Source organism: Colossoma macropomum, unplaced genomic scaffold (assembly GCF_904425465.1).
Source record: "Colossoma macropomum unplaced genomic scaffold, Colossoma_macropomum, whole genome shotgun sequence".
NCBI classification, from domain to species: domain Eukaryota; kingdom Metazoa; phylum Chordata; class Actinopteri; order Characiformes; family Serrasalmidae; genus Colossoma; species Colossoma macropomum.
Window position 1 is genome coordinate 18,082,719 of NW_023494786.1, and position 23,437 is coordinate 18,106,155.

The window sequence follows — 23,437 nt, forward strand, 5'->3', positions numbered from 1 at the left end:
TTATCCCCTCCTATAGGCAAAAGCTTGAAACCACAAATCTGAGTTGCAGTCAGTGACAGTATGGTCTCCTGATGCCATAAAGGAATTGAGGGAATTGAAATGTCTGGACTTAACCAACTGGGACTCTTTTAAATCTGCAAACAACCTGGATGAATATGCTGATGCAGTGACCTTGTACATAAGTTTCTGCGGGGAGACTTCCATCCCATCAAAGACTATCTATATGTACAAGAATAATAAACTCTGGTCCTCCAGTGAGCTCTAGCAACTTCACACAGCCAAGGAAGAGGCTTATAGAAGTGGTGACCATGATGCAAACAAAAGGGAAAAGTATGCACTGAACAAAGTAGTCAAAACTGCCAAACACAAACACTGAAAAACTGGAGCAGCGGCTCTCTTTTTATACCAAATCATGTTACTGACCTGTTGCCAATTAAGCTAATTAGTTGTGAGATGTTCCACCAGGCGTTTTTTATATTTTTTTAACATTACACAACTTTACCGGTCTTTTGTTGTGCCTGTCCTGACTTTTTGGAAACTGCAATCAAATTCAAAATGGGCATATTTTCTTCAAATACAATGAATTTCTTAGTTTCAACATTTGACATGTCTTTGGTGCTATTTTTTTAATTAAATATAGGATTCCCAATTTTTTTGGAAACAGTGTTCTAGATAAACTTCTTAATGTCCTCCTATCTGCTTGCTACTGGATTCACAGCTTCTTATCTAACAGAAAGCAGTGTGTCAGGTTGGGTGACCAGGTTTCTCTCCCCTGCACTACTCTCTAAACCAATGACTGCACTTCTGACAGTGACTCTGTTAAACTTCTTAAGTTTGATGATGACACTGTCATGGTAAGTCTCATTTTAAACTATGAACTACTAGTTCTATGCTGCCATAATAGAAACAGTCATCATATCTTCCGTCTCTCTCTGGTTCGGCTCTTCATCTTTGCACACCAAGCATAAGCTACAGCAAACAGTGCAATGTGCAGTGAAAAGTCATTGGCTGTCAGCTCTCGACCCTCTTTATTTATTTTCTTTATTCAGTCTCCACTTCCACAGCTTCTGTCCCCAGGCCATCGTCCTCCTAAACAAGGACCTTCTCACATCTTTCTGCTTTAAACTGCAGCAAAATGCAGCATATAACAATTCATATGAAACATATGATTAAGGTATCATTTTTATTACAGGACAGTAGGTCTGGGCGATAGGCTGATGTAAACGTATATCGTAGATGATGGACAAGAAACCTGATGGCAATGTATAAAAGGGGCTAACTGCTGTTTTGGTAAAAGAACTGAGAGATTAAGAGAGGACTAATTTACCCTTAAACAGCTTGAAAAACACGTTGGGAAACTGGGAATCATATGTAAGAAGTGTGCAGGGTCGTGCATTTGTCAATTTTTTAAACTAGAATATATTGTGCTAATTATTTTTAGATATCTCCCGGGCCTAAAAGACAGCATTAAAGATGAGTATTGAAAAATGTTGTCCTATACCTAGATGAGAACACTTGAAGAGGAGAATAATTTAAAAAGCTGGCAGTACTTATTTTGGCCCCTATATAAAGAGACTGAATATCAACCAAGAGAAGAGGTCCATAAAAGCCCATACCATCCTTTTTAAGAACAGTGCTATCAGTTTTATGAAACTTGAAAGAAATGAGGCAGATTTGACTCTGCAAGAAAAGAAATAGGAGCTGTTTCCTCACATGAAAACTATTGAATGAGTATCTGACCCCTCTGCATTAACTTAATTGTCCATATATTCCGTATAAAGACAGGTACAAGTGCAGGACATGGATAGTAATTAATCATTTCATAGTGTTGTGCTTGTGCACCAAATGCTTTGACACATATATATAACAAAATAAAACAGGTATGTAAAAATGTGTTCTTCAATTAAATTCATTTTTTTCTTAGTTATTTTTGTTGCATAGGAAGTGACCATTGTTGAGTAGATGGTAAAAGTGGATCAGCTCCTTGTGGGAACACAACGGGTTTTATTTAGACCCAGAGACAGTTGATAAGCCTTCATTAAGCATGTAAGTTTAAGATCAAGCTTCCATCTTTTCCACTGCCATCAGCAGCAGTTGTTCATCAAAGATTTTAATCATTATTTTGTATTGCATATGATGAACTCTGATTTTTATCCATCTGTGTTTTATCCATCTTTTATCTGTACAGCTGACATGGTCTGGGTTGTTCATGCCTTTGTATTGTATGTTTCTATATTTTAAATCAATGACAAATCAAGCAAAAATCAGCTAAGTACTCTTTTGCGTACTGTATTTGAATTTGAGTAGAATAATGTCTGCACCAAGAAGGTGAGAAACATGTTAGACGTTTTTGTGCAAAACATTTCTTTTACAGAGTTTAAACTGAATGGCTTTTATGCTTTGGGAGAATGGAGACCTCTGCTATTCATTCCGTATTTTTTGATGTTTTTGTTGTCTGTCGTAGCAAACTGTATGCTGCTGTATGTAATAGTATCTAACAGGGCTCTGCACTCTCCTATGTTTATACTGATTGCTCTTTTGGCAGTCGTGGACTTGTGTGGACCAGTGCTTTTTGTACCACACATGTTGCTTAGCCTTTTATTTGGCTGGAATGGGATTTCTCTTCTGGGTTGTTTAGTACAGATGTTTTTCATTCATTGTAATGAAACATGTCAGTGTACATTATTGTTATGTATGGCACTGGATCGTTACTTTGCTATATGTAGACCACTATTTTATCACAAGCATATGGAAGTCTCCAATTTTTTAAAGTACATTATACTGCCATTAATCAGAAATTGGGTCCTAATTACCACAATAGTCTGTCTGGCTGGAAGACGGTCTTACTGCACAACAAATGTGATAGATCACTGTTTTTGTGAGCACATGGCATTGGTTCAGTTAGCATGTGAAGACATTTCTATTAACAGCTTGGTAGGACTTTTAACTGCTTTCCTAACACTGACTCTAGATTTTGTTTTCATTGCTGTGTCTTACATAATAATATTAATCTCTGTTCTGAAATCTGGCAAGACTCATTTAAAGGCTATGAATACTTGTGTTACCCATATAATTGTCATTACATTTACTATAGCCTTCGCCTTGATTGCATTTTTGTCCTATAGAATAAGGAATGATTTCTCTCCAAGCAGCCGTGTCTTTCTGAGTACAATGTACTTACTTTTTCCAAGCTGCTGCAACCCAATCATTTATGGACTGAGAACAAAAGAAATAAGAAATCATTTTCTGAAATTAATAAAACGTATAAGGATCATACCCTTGTAACATGTAATGGAATATAGCACTACTCATTCTTTAATAGTGTTCAGCTTGTGTACCAAATGTTTTGAAAGAAACACAAAACAAATAATGAAATAAGCAGATATTTAAAAATGTGTTCTTTAGTTAATTTTTTGTTAACACTCTAATAAAACACCTATGAATCTCAATAATATATATATATTTTTTTGTACTGCTACATATCGCTGCTGTTGGAACAAAACCTTGTATCTCCATTTTTGTTGTTTTGTACTTTTTAACAGAAATGCTGGATGCCCTTTACAATGTGCAGAAATGTCATGATGAACGGAGCACTAGAAAAGCTCTAAGATTAAGACCAAATCTAGCTTCATTAACTTTAAAATTAAGCATGTTTTTTCCTTATCATGAAAAGTTGCCATTGTAGAGATACAAGGTTTTGTTCAGACAGCAGGAATATGCATTAATAAATTCTAATATTTCAAGTAGTACTCCTTTTTTTGTGGTGTAAAATTAACAATCAGTTGTTTTTAGCATTAAACCAAATCATCATACTAGTTCATAATTAGTTCAAAATTTTCATTACTTATTTAATATAGTCACTTGATTGTCTGAACTCATAGCTTATAAATTATGCTTGATAGCTTGATACATTACACATTGTCTTCACACTATTCGTAATCATTATGAATGCTGCTTAGTAATTTTCTACATTTTATTTTAAATGATGTGATTTGTTATCTTGCCAATTTGTCATAAATGTTTGCATAATACTAATTATTAAATGGTAAATATGTGCATTTCAAAACATTGATAATGGTTAATTGGGCCCCATTGTAAAGCTGTGACTGAACTAATTGTATTTATAAATATGTAATATTAGTTATTGTGCTTATGTATAAATACATTCTTATGTTTATATTCTTGATGCTGTAAAAGAAGAAATTAAAACCTTAGTAAAAAATGCAAAACTCCCTCTTTATTTAAATTTTTACATTTGTAAACAGTTTGATGCATATTACGGTTATAGTGTTGGGTAGCATTATTATGATATTACTACAATGGTATTATTTTATATATCTCACCTATCTAATAAACTGACATAAAATTCTCATGAATGAGCAGAAAAAGGTGCATCATGCATCATTATTCATCATGCTAGCTTAGGTAACTCTACACACACCCTTACAAGCTAGAGTGGAGGTCAAAGACCACAGTTTCATTTGTTTAATTTCTAATCAAAACAGCTATTACATACAATCATTAATTGCAATAAAGTTAGGACACCATGTGAAATGCTATCAAAAGTAATTAGTACATTAGTACTATGTCTTTTTTTGTAAATAATTGCTCATTCCAAATTTATTTTGCCTACAATGTTTCAAAAAAAATTTTCACACTTCTGTATTGACAGCAGCAGAAGTCATCATAGTAGGGAAGATGTCACAGCAAATATGGCATTTACTAATGAGAATGAGGTAACTGAGGTTAACTTTATCCACAACATGCATGACTTGAGCTACATTCTAGTAAACAGCCCACTGAAAACAGTGTCTTTCATAAAGACTTCAGAAGAACTTTGTCTACATTCCCTTTCATTAACACCATGTCTGTAATGTTTTCCTACTATGATGACTACCACTGTGTCAAATATGGGAATGTAAACAGGGTCTACTGACCCTTGGGCCTTTGTTGTAGTATTTTGATTTGTAATGTGACAGACGTATTCAATTGGAGACAGGTTTGGACTATAGACAGTCTAGCACCCACGCTGTCTGATTATGCAGTCATGCTGTTGAAACATGCAGAATGTGGCTTGACTTCATGTTGAAATAAGCACGGATGTCCCTGAAAAACATGTCTAGTGTTTGAAAATACAGGATATATGGCATTTTTCTGCAGATCTTAGTGCACCAGTTTTAATTTTTGTTGAGTTGAATATTGAAACAAAAAACCTAAAATAAAAAAGGGGCATAGCACAGACCACATTGTTTTTTTTTCCCCCAGTATGTTAAATTCAGCAGTTAAACAGCAATTGTACACTAAAGCACACAGAAGTGTGTTCTCTGTAGAGAATGTGTGAAATTAACAAAACATGCAATTTGACCACAGGCACCCAAACCTCTGCACATGACTGTGACTTGCTCTGAAATGTTTGTCTTTCAGCATGTATATGTTCACAAATGTGCAAGTTACCAATATCACTGGTCACTAATATACCCCCAAATACTCTGGCTTTTAAACTTTTTTGCTGGTAACAATCTAGGTATCCTTTTCTTCTTTAGCCCAGAGAACATCATGTTTACACATTTTTTCTGTTCTTATGCATGGATGCATGGATTATTTATAGTACTGTGCAAATTCAGAGAACACTTGTGGCAAATTGTGACTACTGTCATGCTAATTTTTGCTGTCTTATCATGAGATTATGGTATAAATTAGCATTAGTTATAATATTCACAGCAATTTACATGAATATTTTTTGTCTCTGATTAATTGTGGACATTTGCTGCTTGTAAGAATCTTCCCATTTGCTTGTAACAGACATATTAACATATATTTCCCTTACAGTGAGTCCTTCAGTAAGACGCATGGCATAGAACTTCTGCTGCTGTTTTCCATTTCTAAGATCTGACTGAAATGCGTTGGTCAGGCCACCACTTGTTCTTCCAGTCAGTAACATATCTAGGGTGACATTTTTTTAACACAAAATTGACCATCCATCCATTGCAAATCAAAACATTAATGGTTGGTTCCACTGTTAGTTAAATGTCATTGGTTACTGTGACATGTTAGGCCTTCAGTCCAGGTTGTGAAGTCCTAACCAGTGAGAGAGTTAGCTTGACTGTATCTATTTAGATACCACAGAAAAAATAAATGACTAGGCAATTTTATATTGGCCATTTCAGAATTTAGCACTTCTGTATCTAATCAAAACATAACAATGAAATAATACTACAACACTTGCAGAATTTAAATTCAACAAGCATGATGATATATGAAATAAAAATAAATGAAATTACAGCCATTTTCTTTTGTTTTGCAGTAATCATTAGGTCTTCATTGAAGGATTACCCTTTCATTTATTTACAACTCTAATTCTAAAAAAGTTGGGACGCTGTGCAAAATGTAAAATAAATCGAATGCAATGATGTACAAAAAATGTTAAAATTGTAGTAGAAGTGGTAGTAAAATAGTAAAAAGACAACATATCTGATGTTGAAACTAAGAAAATTTTATTGTTTTTTGAAAAATGTATGCTCATTCTAAATTGGATTCTGGCAACACATTTAAAAAAAATGCGAAAGGGGCATGTCCTGTAGTGTTGTCATCTCTTCTTTTAACATCATTGTGTAAGCATTTGGGAAACCGAGGAGACCAATTGCTGTACTTTTTGCTTGATATAGGATTTCATCTCCTCAACAGTTCAGGGTCTCCTTTGTTGTATTTTTCATTTCATAATGTGCAAAATGTTCTTAATGGGTGACAGGTCTGGACTTCAGGCAGGCCAGATTAGCACCCGTGCTCTTTTACAGCAGAGCCAAGCTATTGTAATATGTGCAGAATGTGGTTTGACATTGTCTTGCTGAAATAAGCAAGGCCTTCCTTGAAAAAGACGTCATCTGGATGGCAGCATATGTTGCTCCAGAACTCGCAAATGTCATTCAGCATGAATGGTGCTTCCACAGATGTGTCACCCATGCCTTGTGCACTAGTGCAGCCCCATACAATTACGGATGCTGACTTTTGAACAGTGCGCTGATAACAAGCCGGACAGTTCCTCTCCTCTTTATCCTGAATGATGTAGTGTCTGTAATTTCCAGAAAGAATTTAAAATTTTCTTTGATCAAAACACAGGACACTTTTGCACTTCACCTAAGTCCATCTTATATATACTTGGGCCCAAAGAAGGTGATTTTTTGAGTCCTGTTTCTATATTGTTACTTCTTTGCATGGTAGAGTTAGTCTTGCATTTGTGGATGCAGTGACAAACCGTGTTCACAGATCGTTGTTTTCAGAAGTGTTCCTGAGCCCATGGAGTGATTTGCACTACAGAATTGTGTGTTTTTAATGGCATGCTTGCGAAAGGAATTTTTTGGGGTGGTTTTTCCTTTACCTCGCCATACACACTTCACAGACCACCACATTGAGACTCCTCGCACACTTCTACCCAAACACAAAAAACTGTTTGGAGAAGAAACAAGGTCCATGCTCAAGATGAGTGTAATCGAGGAGTCACACAGTGACTGGAGCAGCCCCATGGTGCTTGAGCCCAAGCCCAGCAGGACTGTTCGGTTCTGTGTTGACTACAGAAAAGTCAATGTGGTGTCTAAATTTGCTGTCTTGTATTGATGAATTGCTTTGTAGTTTAGGTGCTGCTCGCTTTTATTCGACACGGGATTTAACCAAGGGCTACTGGCAGATCCCCTTGACTCCACTATCTAGAGAGAAAACAGCTTTCTCTACTCTGTTTGGTTTACACCAATTTGTCACACTCCCATTTGGGTTGTTTGGAGCACTGGCTACCTTTCAACGACTGATGGATTGAATTTTCCGTCCTCATGGCACATATGCCACTACCTACTTGGATGATATTATCAGATATAGTAGTGACTGGCAGCGGCATATGCAGCATTTGGGAGCCATCCTAAAGTCCTTGCGAAGAGCTGGTCTCACAGCCAACCCAAAGAAGTCTGCTGTTGGACAGGTGGAGGTATCCTATCTGGGTTTCAACTTGGGTCATGGGCAGGTGCGTCCCCACTCTTGATAAGAGTGCTGCAATTGCCACCTGTCTGAGACTCAAGACCAAAAAGGAGGCAGTTTCTGGGACTGACTGGCTACTGTCGTACGTTTGTTCCGAACTATTAAAACAGGAATTGGAGAAGTCAATAATAACAGAAATCTCAGATCCTTCCAGTAAGATCATTCAGGACCTCTTAGCTATTAATGATATATTAAGGTTGTTTTTTTTTTTAACTCTGATCTCTACCAGAAAAAATTGAAGCATTCTTGAGCAGTGTCTCCCTGCCTAAATCATCTATATCCATTTCAGAATCAATAGACAGTCCTCTTTCCTGACCGTACCTTATCATATGAATTCTGCTCTTATCAAACTTATAAAAACAAAATCAGATTTTACAGATTGCTCTAGCTACCGTCCCATTTGCTAATCAACTCATATAAAAATCATAAGTAAAGCTGTATCAATTAGATTGGAATCAGTGACATCCACTCTCATAAGCACAGATCAAACTGGGTTCCTCAAAGGGAGACAGTCCTCAGAGAATACGCGTGAATAATTTAACCTAATTCAGAAATATAACAAATATATCACCATGTATAAAAGCATCCCTGGATGCTGGTAATTTCTCTTTGCCTCTCTTAAGCACTTTCGGATTTGGCCCCTATTTCATCAACTGGGTAAAACCATGATATTACTCACATTCTGCCTCTGTCTCAACAAAGACATATATCTAGACCCTTTCAGTTACAAAGAGGAAGTTGACAAGGATGTGCTTTATCACCTTTATTGTTTCTCTTTTTATTGAACTTGGATGCTTCGATCAGTTTGGTAAAATCTGTTATACAGTCAGTCATACCACCATAAAATCAATCTATGTGCAGATGATACTTTACTATATATCACTAATCCTTCACTGTCCCTCCCATCAGTCCATGATCTGATGAAGATATACCATCTGAACATATCACACAATCTATTAAATATCTTAGCATTCATGTCCCTTCAAACACAATTATTTAATAAACTTAACTATATACCTTTAATGCAAGAAATGAGGGATAATTTAGAAAAATGGAATAAACTATGACCCCTGTTACCCCACCATCAGGCTAGTCCTCCTTTCTCGATAATATAATCACTGATTTCTATTGGAAACACCAAAAGCCTCAAATCAAATTAACTGCCCTACAAAAGCCTAAATCTCTGAGGACCTGGAGCCCCAAATTTCTGTCACTACTTTCTCTCACACCAACTGCTTTACATCAAGTATTGGACAAATAACTCAAGCCAACTGTGGTTAGACATCGAGGAAAGTTTAATTCAGGAAATAGTCATTAATAGCATTCCATTCATAAATAAAACCAAAAAAACATTTTATAAAGCACAGTAAATACTGCCTTGAATGCTTGGTGAAGTTCAAACAAAAACCTTTAAGTACAGCCGCTCTCCCTCTGGTCAAACTATTTTATGCAATGATCCCATGTTTTTAATAGTTAACAAACCCTTTATGTTCTCAGCCTGGAAGCAGAGAGGTATAACCAGCCAGGCACAGCTATTCTCTGGTGAGAATACATGAAAGACAATGCTCAGAAGTGCGGAACATGACCAGACAGGCTCATATTGAGCGTGTGCAAACATCTATCTTAAATTATTTACAAAATGTCATCTGATTAGGTGTAGGTGCGAGCTAGAGGCTCAGTGTTGAGGTGAGAGAGACCTCTGTTGGCACAGAGGGAAACTGGTGGCTGCGAGTTCATGTGACATTGTGTATTGTGACAACAAGCTTCTGCAAGTCATTTAGGGACTAAGAACAAAAGAAATAAGACATAAAGCATACCCTTGCAGTCCATGTTATGGATACTAGCACTATGTGTCTTACAATGAACATTTTGAAAATGATTTTTTTTTGTTTTTCATTTAAAAAAATGTAATACATCTAATACATAAATATATACATAAATATGTAAAACATCTAATACATTAATTTGTGTAATACTCTAACTGAGTAATAGCTGTATGAAAACAATGTAATATAAAGTAATCTAGTGATAAGGCAATAAACACTGGGCTGTATCTGACTCCCAGAACTTTGGTAGGCCAGTTTACAAAATCATGATTGAAAATCAGAGCAATTTAATCAAATCAAATCAAATCAAATTTATTTGTATAGCGCTTTTTACAACTGATGTTGTCACAAAGCAGCTTCACAGAAATCCGTTTAGAACAAAGTTTCAACATGAAATGTAAATCCTCCAGGTGAGCAAGCCAGGGGCGACAGTGGCAAGGAAAAACTCCCTCAGTTGAGGAAGAAACCTTGGGAGGAACCAAGGCTCACATGGGGGGACCCATCCTCCTCTGGTCAAACTACGTACAAAATTATTATTCTACTAATATTAATAGTAGTAGTAGTAATAGTTAGGAGGTAGTAATAGTTAGGAGACTTCAGTGTAGAGTGGGCAGCCAGTCCAAGGCAGGTGGCGGTGACTGGGTTGTGGGTAACTGGTCTGAAGCGGGTAGCCGGAGAGCTCTACAAACAATCATCCAGCAGTGTCCGGCCGGACAGGTGGGCAGTCGTTTTCTCGGAAGAAAGGTAGGGAAATGGAGTTAGTTTAGTTCTGTATGGGTGTATGTATAGTAGTATGTAAAACATTTCCAGAGTGTGGCTAATGACTCCGGCAGATCTGACTATAACAGCTTAACTAAAAGGAGAGAACCAAAAGGGCACACAGACACGGGAGCACCCTGAAACAATCTGGCATTCCTCCGCTCCACCGTCCACAAACCTGAGTGTTCGCGTGTGAGCGGCGGGACGACAGCACCAGTCTCAGTTTACTATAATTCCCTGCGTCCATGGACCCCTGGATCTGCTGCCTTTATCCAAGGGGAAACATTAGCTACCAAAAGCTAAACTAAACAAATGAGTTTTCAGCCTAGATTTGAATATTGCGACTGAGTCTGAGTCCCGAACATTTTCTGGAAGATCATTCCAGAGTTTGGGGGCTTTATAAGAAAAGGCTCTTCCCCCAGATGAAGCCTTCTGAATTCTGGGAACTATTAAAAAGCCAGCACTCTGTGTTTTGAGTAATCGTGGTGGCTCGTAAAGGGAAATAAGGTCTTGCAGGTACTCAGGAGCGAGCCCATGTAGGGCTTTATACGTCAATAAAAGAATTTTGTAATCTATACGGAATTTAACAGGCAGCCAATGGAGTGATGATAGAACTGGACTGATATGATCAAATTTTCTAGTTTTAGTGAGGACCCTGGCTGCAGCATTTTGAACTAGTTGAAGTTTACTTAAATTCCTGCTGGTGCATCCTGATAGTAGTGCGTTACAATAGTCTAGCCTTGAAGTAATAAAGGCATGTACTAATGTTTCTGCATCGTGCAGCGATAAGGCATTTCTTATTCTGGCGATATTGAGAAGATGTACAAAAGCTGTCCTAGTGATGCTGCCTATGTGTTGATTGAATGATAAATCTGGATCGAGTATTACACCAAGATTTTTTGCTGCTGAACCTGGTATAACTGGAAAGTCAGCGAGATTTAAAGTTAAATCTGATAATTTATTTCTTGCCACTTTTGGACCCAGAAGGAGAACCTCTGTTTTGTTACTGTTTAGGAGGAGGAAGTTACACGACATCCAACCTTTCACATCTTTTACACAGTCCTCTATTTTCTTTAACCTGTATTTGTCATCAGGCTTGGCTGATATGTACAGTTGCGTATCGTCTGCGTAACAGTGAAAGTTAATGCCATGGCTACTTATAACTGTGCCTAACGGTAACATGTATAATGTAAATAATAATGGTCCTAAAATAGAGCCTTGCGGAATTCCAGATCTTACTTGTGAATAACTGGAAGATGAATTATTTACCTTTACGAACTGATAACGTTCTGTTAAGTAAGAGTTGAACCACGATAGGGCTGTCCCTGTGATTCCAACCATGTTTTCTAACCTTTCTAGAAGAATATTGTGGTCTATCGTATCGAAAGCTGCGCTGAGGTCAAGTAGCACTAACAGGGATATGTAGCCTTGATCAGAGGCAAGAAGATCATTTGTTATCTTAACTAGAGCTGTCTCAGTGCTGTGATGTGGCCTGAATCCAGATTGGAATTTCTCAAATATGTAGTTCTTATCTAGATATGAACTAAGTTGTTGGGCTACGGCTTTTTCTAAGATCTTAGATATAAATGGCAGGTTAGAAATAGGCCTGTAATTAGACAATATGCTAGCATCAAGGTTTGGTTTCTTGATCAGAGGCTTAATAACTGCTAGTTTAAAAGCTCTGGGTACATGGCCCAGGCTAAGGGACGAGTTTACTATAGTTAAAAGAGGATTAATGATAACTGGTAGTACTTCTTTGAGTAATTTTGAGGGGATTGCATCAAGTGTGCAGGTTGTACAATTTGCAGAGGAGATAATCTTCTCTAGTTCTAGCTGTGGGAGTGGGTAGAAATTTTCAAGCCTTTCTTCTGCAGCTATGTTATGTTTTATATCAGCCATGTCAGATGACAGCCAAGTTGGATTTAATACTGTGGGTTGAATTTGTTGTCTAATATTTTCGATTTTATTATTAAAAAAGTCCATAAAAACTTCACTGGTGAGGGTCGCCGGAATTTGTGGTTCAGTACCTGCCTGATTTTTTGTAATTCTAGAGATCACACTAAACAGTACTCTAGGATTATTTTTATTGTTCTCGATCAGCGAGGCCAGATATGCTGAGCGAGCTTTAGTGAGAGCATTTCTATACTCTATAAGGCTGTCCTTCCAGGCCAAGTGGAACACTTCCAGCTTGGTTGATCGCCATTTCCGCTCTAGTTTCCGTACTGTTTGTTTTAAGGTACGGGTTTTATCATCGTACCATGGGGCGAGCTTTTTCTGTCTTATCCTTTTGATTTTTAGTGGCGCCACATTTTCTAAAGTAGATCGGAAGGTATTTTCTAAATAGTCGGTTAATACATCTAGCTCCATTGGGTCTGATGGAGTGGAGACTAGGGTTGTTAGTACTGGGAGGTTTTCTATGAATTGTAGGGCGGTAAATGGTTTTATTGCGCGCTTTGCAGAATAGCGAGGGGACGTACATGTATTATAGCTAAGACGTAGCTCATAAGAGATTAGGTAATGGTCGGAGATTACTGAGGTTTGGGGTAGGATATTAAGCCTGTCTATGTTAAGTCCGAGTGTCAGAACTAGATCTAAAGTGTGACTACAGTAGTGTGTAGGCCCTGTTACATTTTGGGTGATACCAACAGAGTCTAGGATTGAAGTAAACGCCTTTTTTAGTGGGTCATCTGCCTTCTCAAAATGGACATTAAAATCTCCTACAATCATTACTTTATCATTGCACACAGCTAGGTTTGCAGCGAAATCACTAAATTCTTTTAGAAATTCTGAGTAGGGTCCTGGTGGTCTGTAAATGTTAAATAATGAAAATGCGTTCTTTTTTGTGACCGGATTAGTAACGTTGATGGAGAGAACCTCAAAAGAAGTGAAGATGTCACATTGTTTCTGACTGATATCTAGGGTATTCTGGTAGATTACACATAATCCACCTCCTTTGCCTGATAATCATGGGCTGTGTACATAATTATAGCCCATAGGGGTGGCTTCATTTAGTGCTGAATATTCATCCTGTCTAACCCATGTTTCAGTAAGACAAAAAACGTCAAATTTATGATCACTTATAAATTCATTTATGATTACTGCTTTTGAGTTTAGTGATCTTATATTGAGTAACCCAAATTTTAGAGTTGAGGTGTTGCTGCTATCATCTGAATATGATTTAATATTGATCAGGTTGTCGAAACGGGCTGATTGAGTTATTCTACGTTTAGATTTAGATTTAATTCGGGGCAGAGACACAGTCTCAATACAGTGGAACCTAGGTGACGCAACTGGTCTGACGCAACTGGTGCTAATAATCGTCTTATTCTCAGTGCTAACACTAGCATTATGAGCTGTAGCGTTTCTATCTTTGCCGCTACTTACGTGGCCTTCGCTGTGTAGTCAGCGGATGGCCCTCGCGATGTTCCGTGAGAGAACAACAGATCCTACCTGACTAGGGTGGAGGCCGTCCCTCCGGAAGAGCGCTGGCTGTTCCCAAAATTTATTGCTCTTTACAGAAAATAAATTGCTTTTTGAGTTGACTTTTTGGTTGTGGTGGCTGGAAATCAATAAGGAAAGAAGCAAGAAAGAAGGATGACTGCTGTGTCTGATCGACTCGTCCCAGCACAGCACACACTAACGCACCACCACCAAGTCAGTGTTACTGCAGTGCTGGGAATGATCCACTATCCCAATAGTACCTGCTCTGTAAGAGGAGAAGAATTTAAAAAGCTGGCAGTACTTATTTTGGCCCCTATATAAAGAGACTGAATATCAACCAAGAGAAGAGGTCCATAAAAGCCCATACCATCCTTTTTAAGAACAGTGCTATCAGTTTTATGAAACTTGAAAGAAATGAGGCAGATTTGACTCTGCAAGAAAAGAAATAGGAGCTGTTTCCTCACATGAAAACTACTGAATGAGTATCTGACCCCTCTGCATTAACTTAATTGTCCATATATTCTGTATAAAGATAAGTACAAGTGCATAACACGAATAATAATCATTTCATAGTGTTGTGCTTGTGCACCAAATGCTTTGACACATATATATAACAAAATAAAACAGGTATGTAAAAATGTGTTCTTCAATTGAATTCATTTTTTTCTTAGTTATTTTTGTTGCATAGGAAGTGACCATTGTTGAGTAGATGGTAAAAGTGGATCAGCTCCTCGTGGGAACACAACAGGTTTTATTTAGACCCAGAGACAGTTGATAAGCCTTCATTAAGCATGTAAGTTTAAGATCAAGCTTCCATCTTTTCCACTGCCATCAGCAGCAGTTGTTCATCAAAGATTTTAATCATTATTTTGTATTGCATATGATGAACTCTGATTTTTATCCATCTGTGTTTTATCCATCTTTTATCTGTACAGCTGACATGGTCTGGGTTGTTCATGCCTTTGTATTGTATGTTTCTATATTTTAAATCAATGACAAATCAAGCAAAAATCGACTAAATACTCTTTTGCGTACTGTATTTGAATTTGAGTAGAATAATGTCTGCACCAAGAAGGTGAGAAACATGTTGGATGTTTTTGTGCAAAATATTTCTTTTACAGAGTTTAAACTGAATGGCTTTTATGCTTTGGGAGAATGGAGACCTCTGCTATTCATTCCGTATTTTTTGATGTTTTTGTTGTCTGTCGTAGCCAACTGTATGCTGCTGTATGTAATAGTATCTAACAGGGCTCTGCACTCTCCTATGTTTATACTGATTGGTCTTATGGCAGTCGTGGACTTGTGTGGACCAGTGCTTTTTGTACCTCACATGTTGCTTAGCCTTTTATTTGGCTGGAATGGGATTTCTCTTCTGGGTTGTTTAGTACAGATGTTTTTCATTCATTATAATGAATCATGTCAGTCTACATTATTGTTGTGTATGGCACTGGATCGTTACTTTGCTATATGCAAACCACTGTTTTATCACAAGCATATGGAAGTCTCCAATTTTTTAAAGGTCATTATACTGCCATTAATCAGAAATGGAGTCCTAATTACCACAATAGTCTGTCTGGCTGGAAGACGGGTCTTACTGCGGAACAAATGTGATAGATCACTGTTTTTGTGAGCACATGGCATTGGTTCACTTGGCATGTGGAGACATTTCTATTAACAGCTTGGTAGGACTTTTAACTGCTTTCCTTATACTGACTGTAGATTTTGTTTTCATTGCTGTGTCTTACGTAATAATATTAATCTCTGTTCTGAAATCTGGCAAGACTCATTTGAAGGCTATGAATACTTGTGTTACCCATATAATTGTCATTACATTTACTATAGCCTTCGCCTTGATTGCATTTTTGTCCTATAGAATAAGAAATGATTTCTCTCCAAGCAGCCGTGTCTTTCTGAGTACAATGTACTTACTTTTTCCAAGCTGCTGCAACCCAATCATTTATGGACTGAGAACAAAAGAAATAAGAAATCATTTTCTGAAATTAATAAAACGTATAAGGATCACACCCTTGTAACATGTAATGGAATATAGCACTATGTTTGCTAACATGAACATTTTGGAAATGACTGAAATTGATTTATGAAAAGAAACACATGTAATAACTATATAAAAGCAATGTGACTTCATGGATATTTGTAGTTATGTATCAAATAAAACTAATGCTAATTTTACTAAAATGAGAAAAAAAAATTGCTCTGTACAGAAAAGAAATTGTACTTTGAGATAATTAGGTTCTTGAATTTCCTGATTAGGATTGCTTGAAATCATAATGTAGTCCATAAAATATGACCTAGTGTATTGGTGGAGCCTGTGGCATAATAATAAGAATAAGAATAATAAGAATAAGAATAAGAATCGTAGTAGTAGTAGTAGTAGTAGTAGTAGTAATAGAATCAGTAATACTATTACTGTTATGCTCAAGTTTTTAATTTTTATTATTATATGACAGAATTATGCTACACTCTCATAGAGGCAAGCATTGAGAAGTGTTTAAATTCTCTTATGCCTAGATCAGACTACCTAAGATAATCATTTAAATGGTTGAAATAGCCATTTTGGAGTCTACATGAAAGGGAGTATATCTCAGTCTAAAGCAGAGATTCGTAAAAGGCCAGAGCATGCCTTTTAAGAACAGTGGTGTCTTATGGTATCAGGTGGATTTGGCTCTACAAGAAAGTAGTTGAAGCTATTTCCTTTACTGACAACTATGAAATGAACCTTCTACATTAGCTAAACTGCTAAATTATTCAGTATGCAAGAAAGTAGAAGTGCATAGCACAGTGAAATTCATTCTTTAATAGTGTTCAGCTTGTGTACCAAATGTTTTGAAAGAAATATAAAACAAATAATGAAATAAATGGTTATTCAAAAACAGTTATCTAACCAGCCCCTACGAATCTCAATAATAATTTAGTAGTTTTTATGTTGTTAATAATTATATAGTTACATATCGCTGCTGTTGGAACAAAACCTTGTATCTCCCATTTTTGTTGTTTTGTACTGTTTAACAGAAATGCTGGACGCCCTTTACAATGTGCAGAAATGTCATGATGAACGGAGCACTAGAAAAGCTCTAAAATTAAGACCAAATCGTAGCTTCATTAACTTTAAAATTAAGCATGTTTTTTCCTTATCATGAAAAGTTGCCATTGTAGAGATATTAGACATTGTAGAGAGGTTTTGTTCAGACAGGAGGAATATGCTTTAATAAATTCTTATATTTCAAGTATTACTCCATTCTTGTGATGTAAAATGTATGATCAGTTGTTTTTAGCATTAAACCAAATCATCAGTAATAATTTGTTCGTTTTTATTCCTCTTTAAATATAGTCACTTGATTGTCCGAACTCATAGCTAATAAATTATGCTTGATAACTTGATATATTTATTATCTTCACACAATTCAGAATCATTATGAGTGCTACTTAGTAATTGTTTACATTTTATTTTAAATGATGTGATTTACTATCTTGCCAATTTGTCATAAATGTTTGCATAACACTGATTATTAAATGGTAAATATATGGCTTTCTAATTTCTAAACATTAATAATGGTTAATTGGGCCCCATTGTAAAGCTGTGACTCACTTCTTGTATTTCTAAATATGTAATATTAGTTATTGTGCTTATGCATAAATACATTCTTATGTTTATATTCTTGATGCTGTAAAAGAAGAAATTAAAACCTTAGTAAAAAAAGCAAAACTCCCTCTTTATTTAAACTTTTACATTTGTAAACAGTTTGATGCATATTGCGGTTATAGTGTTAGGTAGCATTATTATGATTTTACTGCAATGGTATTATTTTATATATCTCACCTATCTAATAAACTGACATAAAATTCTCATGAATGAGCAGAAAAAAGGTGCATCATGCATCATTATTCATCATGCTAGCTTAGGTATCTCTACACACACCTTTACAGGCTAGAGTGGAGGTCAAAGACCACAGTTTCATTTGTTTAATTTCTAATCAAAACAGCTATTACATACAATCATTAATTGCAATAAAGTTAGGACACCATGTGAAATGCTATTAAAAACAGAAAGTAATTAGTACATTTTCTTTGTATTAAATTGTGAAACATACACAAGTGTGATAACAGATTTTTTACCATATCAATTTAGTTTTTTCTGTCTTTTTTTGTAAATAATTGCTCAGTATTTTGCCTACAACGTTTCAAAAAAAATTCACACTTCTGTATTCACAGCAGCAGAAGTCATCATAGTAGGGAAGATGTCACAGCAGATATGGCGTTTACTAATGAGAATGAGGTAACTGAGGTTAACTTTATCCACAACATGCACAACATTAACTACATTCTAAACAACCCACTAAAATCAATGTCTTTCATAAAGGAGAACTTTGTCTACATTCCCTTTCATTAACACCATGTCTGTAATGTTTTCCTACTATGATGACTACTATTGAGTCAAATACGGAAAATGTGAACAGGGTCTACTGACCCTTGGGCCTTTGTTGTGGTATTTTGATGTGTAATGTGACAGACGTATTCAATTGGAGACAGGTTTGGACTATAGACAGTCTAGCACCCACGCTGTCTGATTATGCAGTCATGCTGTTGAAACATGCAGAATGTGGCTTGACTTCATGTTGAAATAAGCACGGATGTCCCTGAAAAACATGTCTAGTGTTTCGTAGTACATGTTTTCTGAGGGAAAATAAGCTAACATATCATCTACAGGAAACAAATTATATATGGCGTTTTTCTGCAGATCTTAGTGCACCCTTTCTAATTTTTGATAACCTAAAATATAAAATGTCGTATAACACACACCACATTTCGTTTTTTTTTCCCCAATATGTTAAATTCAGCAGTTAAACAGCAATTGTACACTAAAGCACACAGAAGTGTGTTCTCTGTAGAGAATGTGTAAAATTAACAAACCATGCAGTTTGACCACAGGCACCCGAACTTCTGCACATGACTGTGACTTGCTCTGAAATGTTTGTCTTTCAGCATTAATATGTTCACAAATGTGCAAGTTACCAATGTTATTGGTAACTAATATACCCCCAAATATTCTGGCTTTTAAACTTTATACTGGTAACAATCTAGATGGTTCCTTTCTTTTTTTTTTTTGCTCAGAGAACATCATGTCCACTATTTACACATTGTTTCCTTTCTTATGCATGTGGAGTATTTTATAGTACTGTGCAAAGTCAGACCGCATGTGGCAAATTCTGACAGTAAAAAACAAAGCGCGGAAAGACGAGGGCATAAACCACCTCTACTGTCATGCTAATTTTTGCTGGCTTGTCATATGAGATTATGGAATATTTTTTTTAAGCTAATGGCAGTTCACATTAATATTTTTGCCTGTTCTTGACTAAATGTGGAAATTTGCTGCTTGTAAAAGACTTCCTATATGCTTGTGACCTTACAGTGAGTCCTTCAGTAAGACCCATGGTGTAGAACTTCTGCTGCTGTTTTCCATTTCTAGAAGGCCAGAGTGACCTTTTTTCACACTAAATTGGCCATCCATCCATTGCAAATCAAAACATGATTGGTTGGTTCCACTGTTAGTTCCTAGTCATTGGTTAATGTGACATGTTAGGCCTTCAGTCCAGGTTGTGAAGTCCTAACCAGTGAGAGAGTTAGCTTGACTGTATCTATTTAGATACCACAGAAAAAAAATGACTAGGCAATTTTCTGTTGGGTGTTTCAGAATTTAACATTTCTGTTTCCAATCAAAACGTAACAATGAAATAATACTACAACACTTGCAGACTTTAAATACAACAAGCATGATGATATGATATGAAATAAAAATAAATGAAATAACAGACATTTTCTTTTGTTTCACAGAAATCATTAGGTCTTCATTGAAGGATTACCCTTTCATTTATTTACAACCCCGTTTCTAAAAAAGTTGGCAAAATGTAAAAAAAATGGAATGCAATGATGTGCAAATCATTTAAACCTTATATTTAATTAAAAATAAAGACAACATATCTGATATTGAAAAATTCTGAATTGGATGCTGGCAACACGTTTTAAAAAAGTTGCAAAAGGGGCATTTCCCACTGTGTTGCGTCATGTCTTCTTTTAACATCACTTTGCAAGCATTTGGGAATATTTTTTCCATTCTTGCTTGATATAGGATTTCAGCTGCTCAGTATTTCAGGGGTTACATTTGTTGTATTTTTCATTTCATAATGTGCAAAATGTTTTCAATGGGTGACATGTCTGGACTTCAGGCAGGCCATTTTAGCCCCCATACTCTTTTACAGCAGAGCCAAGCTGCTGTAATATGTGCAGAATGTGGTTTGACATTTGTCTTGTGTAAATAAGAAAGGCCTTCCTTGAAAAAGACATCATCTGGATGGCAGCATATATTGCTTTAAAACCTGTGTATGACGTTCAGCGTGAATGGTGCTTTCACAGGTGTGTCACCCATGCTTGTGCACAATTGCAGCCCCATACAATCATGGATGCTGACTTTTGAACTGTGCGCTGATAACAAGCCCTCTCCTCTTTAGCCTGAATGATGTAGTGTCTGTTATTTCCAGAAAGAATTTAAAATTTTCTTTGGCCAAACCACAGGACACTTTTCTTTTCCACTTCACCTCAGTCCATCTTAAATAAGCTTGGGCCCAGAGAATTTGGTGCCGCCCAAAGATCGTGGCCATCCAGTATTGGTTTTCGGTCTTGTCCTTTGCATATAGAGATTTCTCCAGATTCTCTGAATCTTTTTGTAATCTTATGCACTGTAGACGATGAAATCCCCAAGTCCTTTGTTATTTAACATTTTTACATTATTCTTGAATTGTTGCACTTTGCCCACACCATCTTTCACAGTGTGGTGAACCCCTCCCTATCTTTAACGAAAGAGATTCTGACTGATCAGGGCACGTCTTTTTGTCATGAACACTACACAAGCTATACAAAATTATTGGGAATAAAATCAAAACGAACCAATGTTTACCATCCCCAAATGGATGGACTGGTTGAACAATTTAATAAGACCCTTAAGAATATGATTCGTTAGCTCCTTCACAAAGATGCTAGAAACTGGGAGTGCCAGCTAGAACCCCTGTTGTTTGCTGTGCAAGAGGTCCCACAAGCCTCCACAGGGTTTTCCCCGTTTGAATTATTATATGGATGAAGGCCCCGTGGCATCCTTGACATCATTCATGAAAGTTGGGAGGAGAGACCTTCAAACAGCAAAAATGAAATTCAATATGTTCTTGAACTAAGGGCAACACTCCACATGCTAAAGCACTTAACTCAGGAGAATTTGTTCCAGGCACAAGAACATCAAAGTTGTGCATGCAACAGGGGCACCCAGCTATGTGAGTTTACATCGGGAGAGAAAGTCCTTGTTTTACTCCCCACTTTGAGCTCCAAATTACTCTCCAAATGGCAAGGGCCCTTTGAGGTGACAGGAGGGTTAGGGAAGTTGACTATGAGGTGAAATGGTCAGAGGTGATGCATTGCAAATATACAGCTTCAATCTCTTAAAACCATGAAAGAATGTGATCCCTGTGGTTTGGGCGGCGCTAATTCCAGAGAAAGCTGAATTGGGGCAGGTGGTGCCACAAAGGCTGGAACATACTCCAGTCCCCTGTGGAGACCATCTCTCCTCGTCCCAGGGAATGGAGGTTGTCCAGTTGCAAAAGGAGTTTTCTGATGTGTTTTCACCTCTATCTCGCCATACACACCTCATAGACCACCACATTGAGACTCCTTGCACACGCCCGTACCACCTACCCAAACGCAAAAAAGTGTGATTGGGGAATAAATTAGGTCTATGGCCAAGATGGGTGTAATCAAGGAGTCACACAGTGACTGGAGCAGCCCCATGGTGCTTGTGCCCAAGTTTGATGGGACTGTTTGGTTCTGTGTTGACTACAGAAAAGTCAACGCATTGTCTAAATTTGCTGTCTATCCAATTCCATGTATTGATGAATTGCTCGATTGGTTAGGTTTCTGCTTGCTTTTATTCAACACTGGATTTAACCATGGGGTACTAGCAGATCCTCTTTACTCCAGTATCTAGCGAGAAAACAGCTTTCGCTACTCCGTTTAGTTTACACCAATTTGTCACACTCCCATTTGGGTTGTTTGGAGCACCGGCTAACTTTCAATGACTGATGGAATGAATTTTCCGTCCTCATGGCACATATGCCACTACCTACTTGGATGATATTATCATATATAGTAGTGACTGGCAGCGGCATATGCAGGATTTTGAAAGCCATCCTAAAGTCCTTGCGAAGAGCTGGTCTCACAGCCAACCCAAAGAAGTTTGCTATTGGACAGGTGGAGGTGTCATATCTGGGCTTCAACTTGGGTCATGGGCAGGTGCATCCCCACTCTTGATAAGAGTGCTGCAATTGCCACCTGTCCGAGACTCAAGACCAGAAAGGAGACAGTTTCTGGGGCTGACTGGCTACTGTTGTAGGTTTGTTCCGAACTATTTGGACGTCACCAGCCTGCCGACTGATCTCACTAAAAAAGGAGCACCAGAGCTGGTCCTGTGGATGGAGCAGTGCCAACAAGCAAGGGAGGGGGAAGGGTGCATGGGAGTTGGGCGCTGGCCGGATGGGTGCCTGGCCTGAGTCAGGCAGTGGCGGTATGTGGCAGGCAGAGGGGTGTGATCTAGCATCACCTGCCGGACTGAGAGTGAGGCAGGGTGAAGCCGCGGGTTATTAGGCTCTGTGTTTCACCTGTGTGTGGTTTTGCCCTTTGAGAAGAAACTTTATTAAAGCAACTGCTCTACTGCTACCTATTGCTCCCGTGTCCTTCCTCTCCCATATCACATCCAGGGAACATTACATTGGTGCCAAAATCTGGGAACTGGTACAGGTCTTGGGCACTGACCGGATGGGTGCCTGGCCCGAGTTGGGCGGTGGGGAGTATGCGGCAGGTAGAGGGACGTGGTCTAGCATCATCTGTCGGACGGAGAATGAAGCAGTGCAAACCAGCGGGTGATTAGGCTATGTGTTTCACCTGTGTGTGGTTTTGCTTCCGGCTATTTATGTGGATCTGTCTTGCAGTGAAGAGAAAGGATCTGAGAGAGTTAGACAGGGAATAACCGTGCAGCAGCAACTAGAAGAAACTGGTTCACAGGAAGCATTTTGTCTATGTCTTATCACTCTGTTTATATTGATATTGGCTGAAAAGCCACAACCCTTTGAGAAGAAACTTCATTTAAGCAACTGCTCTGCTGCTGCCTTCTGCTCCTGTGTCCTTCCTCTCCCATATCACGTCCAGGGAATGTTACCCTATCAGTTCTTTAAATATGTGTTCTTCAGTTAAATTGAATTTGAATTTTTTTCTTAGTTATTTTTGGTGTATAGGAAGTGACTACTGTTGGGTGGATGGTAAATGTTTGTGGAATA

General features: G+C 37.5%; 1 protein-coding gene and 1 pseudogene across 1 annotated transcript; both read left to right on the forward strand.

Moving 5' to 3' along the window:
• The first annotated feature begins 2,337 nt into the window (after positions 1-2,337).
• On the forward strand, positions 2,338-3,285 carry LOC118827462 (olfactory receptor 52K1-like). The gene has a single exon (XM_036598833.1). It carries the CDS (start codon positions 2,338-2,340, stop codon positions 3,283-3,285), a length of 948 nt encoding a protein of 315 aa, XP_036454726.1.
• An 11,847-nt stretch (positions 3,286-15,132) lies between these two features.
• LOC118825995 lies at positions 15,133-23,027 on the forward strand (annotated as a pseudogene).
• The last annotated feature ends 410 nt before the right edge of the window (positions 23,028-23,437 follow it).